The following is a 16564-nucleotide window of genomic DNA, read 5'->3' on the forward strand; positions in this document are numbered from 1 at the left end:
ATGCTTTTAATTTATAGTAGGTTATTTATCTGTACTGTATAAGTATCTGTACTGTATATGACATAGGCCTCTTGGTTAGAACATTTCTGCAGTGGTTTGCATGTGTCAAATTGTAAAATTAGACTTTAAATAATAATAATAATAATAATAATAATAATAATAATAATAATAATAATAATAATAAATAAACAATATCCTACTTAATAATAATAATAATAATAATAATAATAATAATAATAATAATAATAATAATAATAATAATGTTGATATTAATATTATTATTAAGATTAATTATTATTACTAAGTAGATTATGTGTAGATTATATGTAATTAAGATTTGTCAAATTTCTTAATAAATAGCCTACTGCAAATTAGTGATTTATATGATTTATATATGAGATTAGAATACGTGTTTTATGTTTTAGAATAGAATATGGAATGTTCTCAATAATATTTGTAAAGGAAATATGCCTTATATGTGCCGTTTACATATAAAGTATTTCAATTCAAATGGAAAAGGAGTACATGTTTTAGCAGAACTAATATTGGATTTTTTTTTAAATACGTGTGCATGAAAAAAACATATGGTGATTGTTACTCCACACCATTTAGAGCATCATTATGGACGTTTTATGTTATAACTAACGTGGTTCAAACGATGGATCTGCGATAGAGAAACTACGGTTTTAGGAAACACTAGTCTCTTCATTGTTCTTTTCCCAAACATACATACTATGTATCATACTATGATCGTTCATCTGCGAGTTACGTCATTGTTTAGGAAACACACGCCAGGGCAAGTAATTTTTCACAGTATTTCCTATAATGTTTTTTATTCTGGAAAAATCTTTTTGTTTTATTTCAGCTAGAATAAAAGCAGTTTTAAACCCATTTTAAGATCAATATTATTAGCAATATTAAGCAATATATTTTTTAATTGTCTACAGAACAAACCATCTTTATATTATGACTTGCCTAATTACGCTAACTTGCCTAATTAACCTAGTTAAGTTTTTAAATTAAACTTTAAATTGAATACAAGTGTCTTGAAAAATATCTGGTAAAATATTATGTACTGTCATCATGGCAAAAATGAAAGATCAGTTATTAGAAATGAGTTATTGAAACTATTATACTTAGAAATATGTTGAAAACCTCTTTTTTTCATTAAATAGAAATTGGAGAAAAAATAAACAGGGGGTTAATAATTCTGACTTTATCTGTATCTAAAATATGATACTCATTGCTCTGAAAATGTTCCAACCTTTCTTAAAGGGGTAGATCACCCAAAAATGAAAATGTACTCACTGTTTACTCACCCTCAAGTGGTTTCAAACCTTTATGAGTTTCTTTATTACGCTGAACACAAAACAAGATATTTTGAAAAAAGCTGAAAAAGAAAATACAAAATTACAGTGGCTCAGTGGTTATAAAAAGGAAAAACAAATACTATGGAAGTCAATAGTTAAACGTTTTCAGCTGTTTCTGAATATCTTCTTTTGTGTTCAACAAAAGAAAAAAACTCGTGAAGGTTTGAAATAAGTGAGAGGGAGTAAATGGTGATAGAAATGTCATTTTTAGGTAAACTATACTTTTAAGTTAGAAATTTCCAGTTAGTAATTCAGAGATAATTTTATTTGCAATCTAAAGGTAGATACCTGTACAAATCTTATTTTAAAAAAGTTGAAGAACGGTATTTGTTTTAATAAAACTAAAAGGCAAAAAAAAAAACATGTTTGTCTGCGCCAGTAGCCTAGTAGTTAAGTGCGCCGACATACTGTAAGTGCACCAAACCTTCGACTCTCTCTGCTCCCAATGCTTTCCTGTCTGTCCTCCACTGTCCTATCCCAATTAAAGGTGAAAACCCCTAAAAATAATTGTATATATATATATATATATATATATATATATATATATATTTATTTTTATTTTTTTATTTTTTGCCTGGGTTAGCCTCATATTTAAACAATTAATAGTTATGATCTATAGTATATCTGTTCTGTACTATAAGCAACCTTTAGAAACCGTTGGACAAAATAATTGACTCGCCTTTATTCATGTTCAAATGAGAAAACTGTGGCTCCATCCTTCTTACTTTCCTTTTAAAGTCTTTCCATATGTACCCCATAACTTAAAACAGTCCAATGACAAGTGAAGCAAACCATTACAAACAAACAGAGGGGAAGATTACAATAAGGTACACAAACTGAACATATTCACTCATTAATTTTCCTTTGGCTTGGTCCCCTGGTTTATCAGGGGTCACCACAGCGGAATGAACCTCCAATTATTCATATGTTTTATGCAGCAGATGCCCTTATCAGTATTGGGAAAACACCCATACACTCTCAAATTCACACACATACACTATAGACAATTTAATTTCCCCAATTCACTCATACCGCATGTCTTTGCACTGTGGGGGAAACCGGAGCACCTGGAGAAAACCCAAACTCCACACAGAAATGCCAACTGGTCCAGATGAGACTCAAACCAGTGACATTCGTGCTGTGAGGAGACAGTACTAACCACTGAGCCACCACTAAACATGTTAATATATGTATTTAGTACATGCATTTGAGCCCTCTATTGATAAATTGTAATCTTTCAAATTATGGCTCTTACAATATACATTAAGCTTTATATGATATTTATTTAATAACATTACGTGAGTAAATAAATGTCTTTTAATAATAGTACACATAATTACACATAATCCAATTCTGAATAGACTAAATATACATTATTTGATGCAGTAACACAAAACTGTTCAATATCAAAGGCTACAGAATAGCAATTTACTTCTATAACACTGCAGCAAAGAAACAAATCCTTGTAACAGCAGGATTGTACGTGAAAGCAGTAAGTAATTTGCTGCCATTTCCCTCTCTTCAAACACACTTGAACTGGTAAAAGCCTTTAAAGCAAATATAACACTATTGTGCAGCAAGGACACTCCTCATTGAATGACTCTGTTAACATGAGCCAAGGGATTATTTATATCAGCGAATATTCAACAACTATTCATTCGCAATAATTATTCAGCTTATGCCAAAGCTGGGAGGGAAGACCTCACCAGTACCAGCAGTCCAAATGACCATACAAACACAACAGCTTTTAATTAATAGCAATACACTTCGGGAAACAACAACAGTGTAGAGGGGCTTTGCTTTTTAAAACATTTAGACTTTTAAAAAAATGGGCTCAAAAGGCTATATAATGTACTGGTAAGCAACCAATTTATTAAAAACCATAAATTACTACTGTACTACAGTAAATGTAGCATTATTATGGTATGAGAGTCCAAAATAAATTCAAAAATTTGTTAAATTAAACACATTTTCTTACATATTTTAAGATTAGCTGCTGACTTTAATTTTGTAAGTTGAATCATATTAACTTTACAAGGCATTGAAAATTTTATTAGATTAAACTGATTTAAAACATCAAGTAAAATCTTGTATAATGTCTTTTTTAATTATGAGAGTAGCATGTTTCAATCTATATATAATATAAACTCTCCGGCCACTTTATTAGGTACACCTGTCTAATTGTTCCGTGGGTGCAAGTGCCTTGTTGATGCCAGAGATCAGAGAATGGCCAGACAGGTTCGAGCTGATAGAAAGGCAACAGTAACTCAAATAACCACTGGTTACAACTGAGGTAAGCAGAAGAGCATCTCTGAACACACAACACGTCCAACCTTGAGGCGGTCTACAGCAGCCGACGACCACACTGGGTGCCACTCCTGTCAGCTAAAAACAGGAAACTGAGGCTACAATTGGCAGCGGATCACCAAAATTGGACAATAAAAAGATTGGAAAAACAATGCCTAGTCTGATGAGTCTCAATTTCTGCTGCGACATACGGCTGGTAGGGTCAGAATTTGGCATCAACAACATAAAAAGCATGGATCTATCCTGCCTCAACGGTTCAGGTTGGTGGTGGTGATGTAATGGTGTGGGGAAAATTTTCTTGGCACATGTTGGGCCCATTAGTACCAACTGAGCATCAACGCCACAGCCTACAAATGGCCTCCACATTCACTAGACCTCAATCCAATAGAGAACCTTTGGAATGTGGTGGAATGGGATATTCGCATCATGGTGACAAATCTGCAGCAACTGCGTGATGCTATCATGTCAATATGGACCAAAATCTCTGAGGAATATTTACAGTACCTTGTTGGATCTATGCCACGAAGGATTAAGTTCTAAAGGCAAAAATGGGTCTAACAGGGTACTAGTAAGGTGTACCTAGTAAAGTGGCCAGTGAGGATATATTATATTTATCTATAAAGTAGCATAATGTTGTCATGGTTTAATGATAATTTTTTACTAATTTTGATACAAAAAAGTGTAACAGCCAGTTTTGTTTGAGACTTTTCTAATGCCTGACTCGTCTTTTCTAATTGGTTGTCATAGTTACTCATTTTATTGATTGTGTTCACCTGCTCCACATTTAGTTCAGTAGTTATGCTTTTTATTTGAGGTTTCACAACAACAATGTATTAAAGCAAGAATGTTAGAAAACAATTCCCATTAACACAGATATATGTGTGGGCAGCACCGTGGCGCAGTGGGTAGAACAATCGCCTCACAACAAGAAGGTTTTCGGGTTCGAGCCCCTGCTGGGCCAGTTGGCATTTCTGTGTGGAGTTTGCATGTTCCCCCGTGTTGGCGTGGGTTTCCTCTGGGTGTTACGGTACCCCCACAGTCCAAAGATATGCGCTATAAGGGAATTGGGTAAGCTAAATTGTCCATAGTGTATGTGTGTAAATGAGAGTGTTAGGGTGTTTCCCAGTGAGGCGTTGCAGCCGGAAGGGCATCCGCTGCATAAAACATATGCTGGACAAGTTGTTGATTAATTCCGCTGTGGTGACCCCTGATTAATAAAGGGACTAAGCTGAAAAGAAAATGAATGAATGAATGAATGAATGAATGAATGAATAGATATATGCAAAAACTACTGAAAATGGTGTAAAATGTGTGCTTCACAAAACAAGTTCTGTAGTTTACACAAAAGTGATTACAATATTGTATTTAGAGAATTATCTCCCCATTAATTTCTACTATTATAGGATTCTTAAAAAGAGAGTTTGTGATTCTCCTGCATGTGTCTTGTATAGCCACAAGAAGACTATATGTAATTGTTATTTTATGCTTGATTCACAGTGAAAAAAAATTCTGACGGTATAAGCTTGGTTCCTCTTGGTTACACTTGAGGATTATACATTGTTTTCAAAAGCAAGGGTTAAAAGTTAAAGCCCCGCAAACATCTAAATAGCTCATTTAGGATTAAAGCTGATCGACACCAGGGTCATGGACATGAATCCTCTCTGCATTAAGCAAGCCATTATGGAGCAATGTGACTCGCTTACCAAATGTACTGCAGTATACAAATAGAGCATAAATTTCAGGCCCGGAGCCTTGAAAGCACAACTGCTGATCTCGAACGGATTATAAGGTTATAGTGTGAACTAATGAGAGCATGTGAGCAGAACGTTTGGCTCTTTTTTAAGCAAAGCCTGCCTGTTGGTGCAGACTTCTCCTTGAGCAGAGGACAGATCTCTTAGGTACAGGATCATGTAAGGCCTCAGACTGTAGGTTCAAGCCTCAGGCACACTGGGATGTTACCAAAAGTTTTTACCAGATATGCTGTCTGAGACAAATTTCAAGAATATTTTTTTCTTGTAAGGCAAAATTGGCAGCCTTTGATCACTTTGTTTGACATGCTCCCAGACGACTAATTAATTGCTTTTGCAATGAGACTCTCAATGAAGTTCTGACAGTTTTAGATAGGATGTTTTTGGGTCACAGTCCTGCAGTATGACTACTTTTAATAAGGAACTAATGTAGGAGCACAGCAATAGAAGTGGAATTATTTATATCAATTAACAAAAAAAAACTTAATATTTCAGAAACTGGCAAATACAGTCGCTGAAGTACTAATATTACTAAAATAAAATAAATTAAATAGCTAAATATACGTATTTTAAAAAGCCAAAAAGTACATATACTGAAGAAAGAAAATATTCTAGAAGATGTATTATTTAGTACACTCAAAAAAACTGTAATAGTATTTTTGTAATTTCTTGCTAAATTCATGTGCTATGCTGTATAATTAAATCAATTTTACAAGCATTTTCTATGTGAAAAAGTTAACTTTTTTCAATTATGAGAAAATGGCTAAAGTAAAAACTGCAAATTCAAAATGCTAATAAATACCATATTTAAATAGCATATTTTAGTTTAAATCTGCAATCTTATTAACCATGATTTTGGCATTAAAACATAATTAAGACAACCAGGCTCATTATTGATACATACCCCTATACACATTTTTAGAGAGCACCAAATTTGTCGCAGGGGGTATGTTTTTTTTTTTGCAGTTTTTGTTTTCGTGAACCCACCAGAGGCTGCTGTGTATGCTTTTTCAGGTCTCAAATTTCTCTCACGAGGGCCATTCGTGCCTGTTCTTTTCATATAAATCCAACAGAGGTTGCTGTTGACTGACTGACTGACGGACCAACCCACACCCCCACCCACCCCCCTTCCTTAAACCCAACCGATAGTGTTTTCAAAATCACTGATTAACCCGATTGCCCCTTCCCTAAACCCAACCGACTGTGTTTTCAAAAGCAATGCAGAAAAAGAAATGCCCTTGCCTGATTTTTACCACGTTTTCAGATCTTACGACGTTCTCACCCTGTTATTTACTTGTTTTTTTGATGACTCAAACCCCTTCGTCGAAGTCAACTACTCTCTGCATCTCAAGTCTGCCAACATACTGGCGAGCTACTGGGCAAACTGGTAACAGCGGAAAAGCGTCCACATAGAAGTTAGCGGTCAGCTGGTAGCTCGAAAAGAAACAGAAGCCATTGGCGGTGTCATACCGCCCCGTACTATACATTTTAAAGACGAAATGCAGCCAACAGAGCTCTGGCTACATAAATCCAGAAATGTAAACAGGGTACGTTTTCATAATGAGCCTGTGTTGTCCGTGGGACCAAAATATCATCAATTTATATTCCATATTGCCACATATAGTTTTAAACACAATCACAGTAACCAAAAGCAAAAAAAAGTCATACCAAAGGTCTTAAAAAATTAAAAGACAGGCAAAATGTACAAATATTTCTTCCTAGACCTTTAGACCTGCTTTACAATGGGAAGGCCATTTCAGTTTACTTGGCTGATATTATCTGTATGCACCTAAAATTGACTGTCCATTCATTGTGAATGCATTAGTTTTTTCTTTTATTATTATTTTTACGGTGGCACAGTGGCTCAGTGGTTAGCACTGTCGCCTCACAGCAAGAAGGTCACTGGTTCGAGTCCCGGCTGGGTCAGTTGGCATTTCTATGTGGAGTTTGCATGTTCTCCCCATGTCCAAAGAAATACCGTTTAGGCGAATTGAATAAACTAAATTAGTAATGTATGTATGTGCAGTAATGTATGTGTGTGCATGTGAAGGTGTATGGGTGTTTCCCAGTACTGGATTGCAACTGGAAGGTCATCCGCTGTGTAAAACATATGCCAGATATGTTGGCGGTTCATTCTACTGTGGCGATGAATATTCCCCTGATGAATAAAGGTACTAAGCCGAAGGAAAATTAATGAATGAATTATTTTTTATGTTACAACACAAGCATACACACACACACAAACACACACACACAAACATAAACTAACCTGGGATGCCATTTGGAAGTTGTGGCCGTTCCTCATCCTCTTCCTCCTCAGGGACCACACTGTCTTTCCGGTCCATCTTGCTGACTGATGTGGTTCGCTTTCTTTGAACTTCAGGGCCAAAATCCTCCTCAAACAGAACCTGGTCCACCAGATCCGGCTGAACCAAGGTGGGCTCAGCAGGAGGTTTGGGAGTCCCATAGAAATTACCTGAAAAAACAAAGATCAAAATGCATACTGATTCAAGATATCTATTAAACTTTGAAACCTAAAGTGTGATTCAAGGTTCTTGTTACACACTCTTTGATTTAACAAGCAACAAACCTCTATAGTTTTGAAACAGCTGATTCAGAAACCCTGAGGCAGCAACCTCTGCTTTCTTACTCGCTTCCAGCTTTCTCAAAAATACAGATCTAGGTGTCGACTATCCAATATGCAGTGTGAAATGTTATACTTTTCCATTTGGTGGTGCCTAGAAAGTAATTACACTCACCACTGGATTCAGTAATGAAACTTTTCCCACTATCTTCTCATACAAGAATCAGTTCATTAATATGCATCAGAAACAATGGCACGGCCAATCAGCGGAGCAGCATAATGTATTTAAATGAATTTCTAATTTGGTGGCACACGTCAATGTGTGTGTGTGTGTGTGTGTGTGTGTGTGTGTGTGTGTGTGTGTGTGTGTGTGTTTTGTATGGGTTGAAGGTTTGTGCTTCATTTTTCCCTCTTGATGTAAGACTAAAGAAATCACTCTCTGTATGATTAGATCCAGCGAATGGAAAGACATCTTTTCAAATCAACCGTTCAACCATCACCAATTATACGCAGATTAATTTAAATCATCCAAATTTGTTGTTTTGTTTGTTCGCTCCCTTCATCCCGCAAATAAATATGCTGCCCCTAGACATCATTAGCGTCTGTTTAAGGAGAAAAAAGGAGCCTTTTAAGGTCACACATTCATCTTTCTGCCAATGTAAAACATAATCCTTGTAATCAGTCGAAAGATTAATCCTTTCCCTTTTAGATTGTAAATTCTAAAGAGTTTAATTAGCAAATAGAAATGGAAACCATGTGGGAATAGGCTTTTTCACAAGCAATTAACTACTGTTGACAACTTCGCTCACCTCTCATGAATATGCATTGATGAATATTCACTCTCTGTCTCTCTTCATTATTTGAATGAGATGCTGTGTCACGGTGTAAGGAAACTTTGTTTTGTGCTGCTACCATAGCATTTGTTTTACGCTATGTGCGCCATCAAGCAAAAACGGGATGTTAGAAAGACAACAGTCTCACTGGGACAGAAATAAGGATGAATATTCTGGTCCTGCACAATACGACAGGAAGGGTTACTTAAACAATGTTTTAATCAATCAGCTTTCGTCGAACTTTGACATTGAAGACTAGAGGTATGATGCTGAAAGTTGAGCCGTCATCACAGGAATTAATAACATTTAAATTTGGGGGTCAAAATTAGAGAACACTTTATGAACATGAATTTATCCGAAAAAATAATATTTTCATTCTATAAAATTAGCTTGTAGCATGTTGTATAACATTTGCCTTTTGTTTTTAGAAAAACACAGTGATAAAGCATAGAAAACAGTCATAATGAGGTACTGTATATGCATGGGGACTTTTAAGATTGAATAAGCCAGCTCATGTGCTTCTGGTGACCTGTCATGCCATTAAAAACTCACCACATTTAAGATCTGGTTTCTTTTAAAAATCAATGATCTTCATTGCTTGATTGAGATTCGATATAAAGTGGGTCTCAGACCAGACAAGATGCACTGCATTAAATACCACTGTTCCACTACATGTCTTAAAAATATGGAAATTTGTTTTACCACAGTGTTTAAAACAGAGTTTCAGCACTCATCTGCTGCTCCTGATGGCACTAGTGTTAGCTTTCCATCTCATTTCATGTTTGAACATCTACAACCTACAAGTCTATTTTAAAGACTGTGTTTTAATTACGGGGTGGCACGGTGGCTCAGTGGGTAGCACTGTCATTTCTGTGTGGAGTTTGCATGTTGTTCTTCCGTTCATGTGGGTTTCCTCTGGGTGCTCTGGTTTCCCCCAAAGTCCACAGACATGCGCTGTAAGTGAATTAGATTAACTAAATTTGGCATAGTGTACTGTATGAGTGTATGGGGGTTTCCCAGTACTGAATTGCGACTGGAAGGGCATCCGCTGCGTAAAACATATGCTGGAATAGTTGGTGGTTCATTCCGCTGTGGAGACCCCTGATAAATAAGAGACTGAGGCAAAGAAAAATATACAAATGAATGAAAATTTTAATTGATTGCATTATTGATCCTGTAAAAGGAACCTTAAATTAAAAACAGTTTTAGGTTTTAGGTTTATTGATGGCTAAAAAACACTTGCCATCATGAATATAGCATAAATGAAACACATGATCTAAATGAAGGTTAAATGTATAGAATTATTAATATGATGAAGATTATACGGTGCTATTTTACATTTGATTGTTACATTTCTGTAGCCAAATACTACTAAGACACGCAAGAAAATTGTAAAGCACATACTTCATGTGTATCTTTGATCTGCTGTATTTACCCATGATTGAAATTTGTTTATCAAAGGAAATTTATATGCGGCATGGTGCCTCAGTGGGTAGCGCTGTCGCCTTACAGTAAGAAGTTCACTGGTTCGAGCCCCGGCTGGGTCAGTTTGCATTTCTGTGTGGAGTTTGCATGTTCTCCCCATGTTCGCGTGGGTTTCCTCCGGGTGCTCCAGTTTACCCCACAGTCCAAAGACTTGCTGTACAGGTGAATTAAATAAACTAAATTGGCCGTAGTGTGTGAGTGTGTGTGAATGAGTGTCTATGGGTGTTTCCCAATACTGGGTTGCAGCTGGAAGGGCATCCGCTGCGTAAAACTTATGCTGGATTAGTTGGAGTTTCATTCCACTGTGGCGACCTCTGAAATAGAGACTAAGCCGAAGGAAAATTAATGAATGAATGAAATTTATATCTAAATGAATGAAATATTTCTTGATAGAGCTATTAAAGTCATCTGGTAAAATGGTATTTATATTGCAATAGATATATTTGCCAAAAATAAAATATCGCAATATCAGATTTTTTCTAAATCGTGCAGTCCTACTTTGTTGTATGTTAATGATTTTAATTTTAATTTATTTATTTTTTACTTTTCAAGATTAAAAGTTGTTGGAAGAAAGATCAAGGTCCCATAATGCAACTCCAAATCACAAATAAACATAACTACATGTACATGATAAAACATGACACGGAAAACTGCAAATTTACGGATATTTTTTACAGTGTATGTTGAATGACATGATCTGAAAATCTTCTTTAATTTTTAAAAATATCTATGTTTTATATCTGTTGTTTTAAACCAAATTAGGGTTTTATATATATATATATATATATATATATATATATATATATATATATATATATATATACATATATATATATATATATATATATATATATATATACATATATATATATATATACATACATATATATATATATATATATATATATATATATATATATATATATATATATATATATATATATATATATATATATATATATATATATATATGTATATATACATACATACATATATATATATACATACATACATACATATATATATATATATATATATATATATATATATATATATATATATATATATATATATATATATATATATATATATATATATATATATATATATATATATATATATATATATATATATATATATATATATATATATATTGAATTTTAAATAATTAAAAAAATAAACCATTGGCTGCATTTATTAACAACCCAGCATTTATTTATTTTTGTTTTAGAAAGCAGAAAACCAATTTTATATTGTAATGATATTGAATTGCGTGACTGTTTTCCTGTAATCCTCCATACCTACAAGAAAATCTGCAACAGAATGTCAGTAGGTAAGTGCTTGGCTAATTAGAGTCTTTGCGTTACAGTATAACTCTGATTAATCACCACATATGCACTCAGCTAAGCATGATAGAATCATGAAGGTTTGTGCTGCACTCAGTATCTGAGCAGATTTACAGCATCATCTGTTGCCAGTAATCTGCAGAGAGCTGTATAATCCCACAACGAGGTGAACCACTTCCCCAGCGAGCTCTTAATGATGGCAAATATATTTTTGGTGCATGTAAAGTGCAGTTATAATACCAAAATAGATCAAAAAGAGGAATATGGACAGATTTATAAGCTATATACAATAAAAATCGACCAAATAAGCACCCATATTGCTAATATTTTATGTACTGCATTGCAATTTTTAACTAAATCCTTCTGGGAATTTTACTTCACCCCATATTCAAAGTATCTTTTTAATTTTTTCTAATTACTATTAAAATAAATACACAACTCTCATCTGATCTAAGGTGTAATGATATAATACACAAAGATATACACTCACAGGCCACTTTATTAGGTACACCTGTCCAACTGCTTGTTAACGCAAATGTCTAATCAGCCAATCACATGGCAGCAACTCAATCCATTTAGGCTTATATACATGGTCAAGATGAACTGCTGCAGTTCAAACCGAGCATCAGAATGGGGAAGAAAGGTGATTTAAGTCAGGGGTTCCCAAACTTTCAGCCCGTGACCCCTAAAATAACAATGATAGTGACTCGGACCTCCAATATCCTCTGAGGTGGTTATAAAAACAGTGCACACACCCCAATAGGCCCAAGTCTATTCTTCATTTAATTGTGGAGAACGTCACTCTGAGACCTTTCACCATATTCAGTTGTGGCTTTTCTCTTTAATGTATGTGAGTGCTGCAAAGGTGTCAGACAATTTAACTTGGTATCATAAAATCAATCTGCTGCAACTAATTTGCTGTGTCTTGAGTATAATGTAATCACTTCAGGGGTTGCAATCTAATGAAAAACAAAAAAAAAGTTTATTATATAATAATAATAATAAATTTGATTTGTAATGCGTTTTTCTTAGACTCAAAGTGCTACAAGTCAAAATACCAACAATAGCAAAAACAGCACAACAATAAAAAAAAGATGCAATAAAACAATAAGAATATGAACCATAAAACGGAATAAAAAAGTTAACAAAATGATCATCCTAAGTTAAAAGAATGGCTGAATAGGTGAGTCTTAAGAAGTTTCATAAAACAGTTTAGAGAAGCGGCATTCCTAATGCTGATGGGTAAGGCATTCCACAGCTTAGGCGCACTGTATGAGAAAGCCCTACCAGCCATGGTCTTGAGTTTACAGTGTGGCTGATACAGGGTAAGTCCCGATGCCGAACGAAGACTGTGGGCTGGAGTGGCAAGAGTCACCAGGTCACAAATATAACCAGGTGCTAGCCAGGGGTGCAACTACACATTTACTGAGGGGTACTGTGAAAACAAAATGATAGATATGGAAGTCCTAAAGGGCAAATAAACATACAAATGCAACCACCTCTCATATGCCAGGTGTAAGGTGTGTCTTTGCATAAACAATTGACTGAAACTGCTATTACACCTCTCACAAAGTCAAATAAAAAAACAAACTGTAAAATATTTAGTGTAAAAAATACAGACAAACTGCCTGAAATGTTCAATTTTATCACATTGTTACGGGCAAACTTTTTTGTAACTAAAATTAAAATAGTTTTGAGCAAAAAGTTACCGAAAGGCCTGATGTATCAATATGATGAATAATAAACATGTAACAACATGTATGTGGTATAAAAATGGATCTTGATAGCAGGATTAATAAACATTTCAGTTCCCAAAAAAATGTGAATATTATGACTATATGTTATATGTGTCAGTTTTAACAGGGTTAAGAATCATTATAATCAAGTAAATACAATTTATATAGGGGAATTTTTCATCCAAATATTATTTTCTCTTTTATCTGAAATCTATTGAGGTCTGTACTTACATAAACATTTATTTTGTGTGATCCCTCTTATTTTGGCAAAATAAATATTTAATTAATAATAAATATTAATAAATAAAGAACAAATTTCAGATTAATCATAACTTTTGACCTCGACTGTACTGTATGTATGATTTGACAGTTTATTTTGATAAAACAGTTACATCTACTTGAACACTTTACACTTGGCTGTGTGACTGCATGTTATTGCGTTAAATGATTTTGAATTAAACCGTGTGTGCCAACGTATGCAACTCATAATATAATTTTTTTAATTTAATAAGATACAATATTATACTCATATAAAATGCAGAATAAACAATTTTAACAAAACATTTATTTATTTTTATTATTTGAAACTTTTAATAAGGATAATTTTAAAATAGTTTTGGCACAATGGCACCCCCCATGTGTGGCCCCCTGTGCGCCGCATATACTGCATACCCCCTTTTTGCGCCCCTGGTGCTAGCCCATGCACTGATTCAAAGGTAAAATCAAGGTCTTAAAATCAATCTGTGGTTTAATAGGAAGCCAGTGTAGTTGTTGAAGTACTGGAGTAATATGGTGGCGTGACAGGAGCAATATTAAAGGCTGATGGCGTTTTGTAACTATTTACTTTTATCTTCTGTAGGTTTATGGATAAAATATGGTAATTCTAATGGTTTAATAAAATGAACTTGATTTTTGGAAATCACCCCCTCATTGTTCCGCGACCACCACTTTGGGAACCCCTGATTTAAGCGACTTCGAACGTGGCATAGTTGTTGATGCCAGACGGGCTGGTCTGAGTATTTCAGAAACTGTTGATCTACTGGGATTTTCACACACAACCATCTCTAAGGTTTACAGAGAATGGGCCGAAAAAGAAAGAATATCCAGTGAGCGGCAATTGTGTGGGCGCAAATGCCTTGTTGATGCCAGAGGTCAGAGGAGAATGACCAGACTGGTTTGAGCTGATAGAAAGGCTACGGTAACTTAGATAACCACTGGTTACAACCGAGGGATGCAGAAGAGCATCTCTGAATGCACAACACGTCAAACCTTGAGGAAGATGGGCTACAACAGCAGAAGACCACATCAAGTGCCACTCCTGTCAGCTAAGAACAGGAAACAGAGGCTACAATTCACACAGGCTCACCAAAATTGGACAATAGAACATTGGAAAAACATGTCAATACGGGCCAAAATCTCTGAGGAATATTTCCAGTACTTTGTTGAATCTATGGTATGAAGGATTAAGGCAGTTCTGAAAGCAAAAGCGGGTCCAACCCAGTACTAGTGTACCTAAGGTGTACCTAATAAAGTGGCCGGTGAGTGTATAATAATTTGTTTTGTTTTTTAACTTGTAATACTAAAACAGATCATTTATTTTCCTTATTCAAAGTATAATTACACTAAAACAAATGACATCTTTAAATATACCCAACAGAACATTATTATTTTATTAAAAATCACGTCATCTTTTTTATTCTTTGCTTTTGTTGTTATTTTTATATCTAATGTTTTATTTGTAAATATTTAATGAGTCTCTTCTTTCTTTGCCTAATGTTTTATTGTATTATTCAAACATGAGAGGATTTATGTGCTTTCTTTTCCCAAAATATATCTATTCGTAGCACGATCGCCTCACAGCAAGAAGGTCGCTGGTTCGAGCCTCGGCTGGGTCACTTGGCATTTCTGTGTGGAGCTTGCATGTTCTCTCCGTGTTCGTGTGGGTTTCCTCCGGGTGCTCCGGCTTCCCCCACAGTCCAAAGACATGCACTTTAGGTGAATTGAGTAAGCTAAATTGTCCGTAGTATTTGTGTGTGAATGAGTGTGTATGGATGTTTTCCAGTGATGGGTTGCAGCTGGAAGGGCATCCGCTACGTAAAACATATGCTGGATAAGTTGGCGATTCATTCCGCTGTGGCGACCCCGGATTAATAAAGGGACTAAGCCGAAAAGAAAATGAATGGATATCTATTTTTTATTATATATTTATTTACAGACTCAAGAGAATTTTTCTTTTACTCTCTCACATCATGTAAGCAGAGGACATTTATCCATTTCTAACACTACAATGTGAAATGTGACTCAACAGGCAGTAAATACAGTGAATTGTGTCATCGTCTATTCATGTTTACACTTCGCCCCCATTGAGATTCTCTATATGTGTGTGTGCTTTCAAAGAGCGCTAAATCTTTATTGATCAGCATCAACTCTTTAATTCATCCAAGCTTGCTTAGACAGGATTACACTAAAAGCTGCCTCGAGGGTTGTAAATTTATCCACACTGCTGGAATGAAGGAATCAGAAAGGCCCAGCATCTGTTTGCTGAACCATGACCACATAGAGGCATGAGATGCTGGAAATCTAGAAAACGCTGGCTCAAGAGTAAAATTTCCAGTACATTTTCTGGTTAAAGCATATATACAGTTGAAGGCTAAATATTAACCCTCTTGTGAAATTTTTGTTCTTTTTCAAATATTTCTCTAGTGACGTTTAAAGGAGAAAGGACATTTTCACAGTGTTTCCTATAATATTTTTAGTTTTATTTCTTTAAGTTTGGCTGAAATAAATTAGCCTTTTTTTTAAACAACTATTAATGTCAGTACTATTTTTTTATTATTTATTATTTTATTATTTATTATAGTTGAAGGCAAAAATATTAGCCCTCTTGTAAAACTTTCATTCTTTTTCAAATATTTCCCAAATGCAGTTCAAAGGAGCAGGGACATTTTTTCACAGAGTTTTTTTATATATTTCTTTTTGTTTGACTGAAATAAAAGCAGTCTTATATTATTTTTAAACAACTATTAAATGTCAATATTATTTTTATTATTATTTTATCATTTTTAAGCCCCCTTAAGAATATATATATATATTTTTAATTGGCTACAGAACAAACGGCTGTTGTCCAACGACTAGTTAACCTAACTTCCATAGTT

General features: G+C 34.6%; 1 protein-coding gene across 3 annotated transcripts in view; it reads right to left on the reverse strand.

Annotated features, from left to right (window-relative positions):
* Positions 1-16564, reverse strand: part of LOC130231055 (membrane-associated guanylate kinase, WW and PDZ domain-containing protein 3) — a 242811-nt gene that overhangs the window by 51790 nt on the left and 174457 nt on the right. For all 3 annotated transcript variants that reach the window (XM_056460441.1, XM_056460440.1, XM_056460442.1), the window contains exon 4: positions 7695-7901. In XM_056460441.1, the coding sequence (XP_056316416.1) occupies positions 7695-7901 (207 nt within the window). The remainder of the gene's footprint in view (positions 1-7694; positions 7902-16564) is intronic.

Source organism: Danio aesculapii, chromosome 6 (genome assembly GCF_903798145.1).
Source record: "Danio aesculapii chromosome 6, fDanAes4.1, whole genome shotgun sequence".
Lineage (NCBI taxonomy): Eukaryota > Metazoa > Chordata > Actinopteri > Cypriniformes > Danionidae > Danio > Danio aesculapii.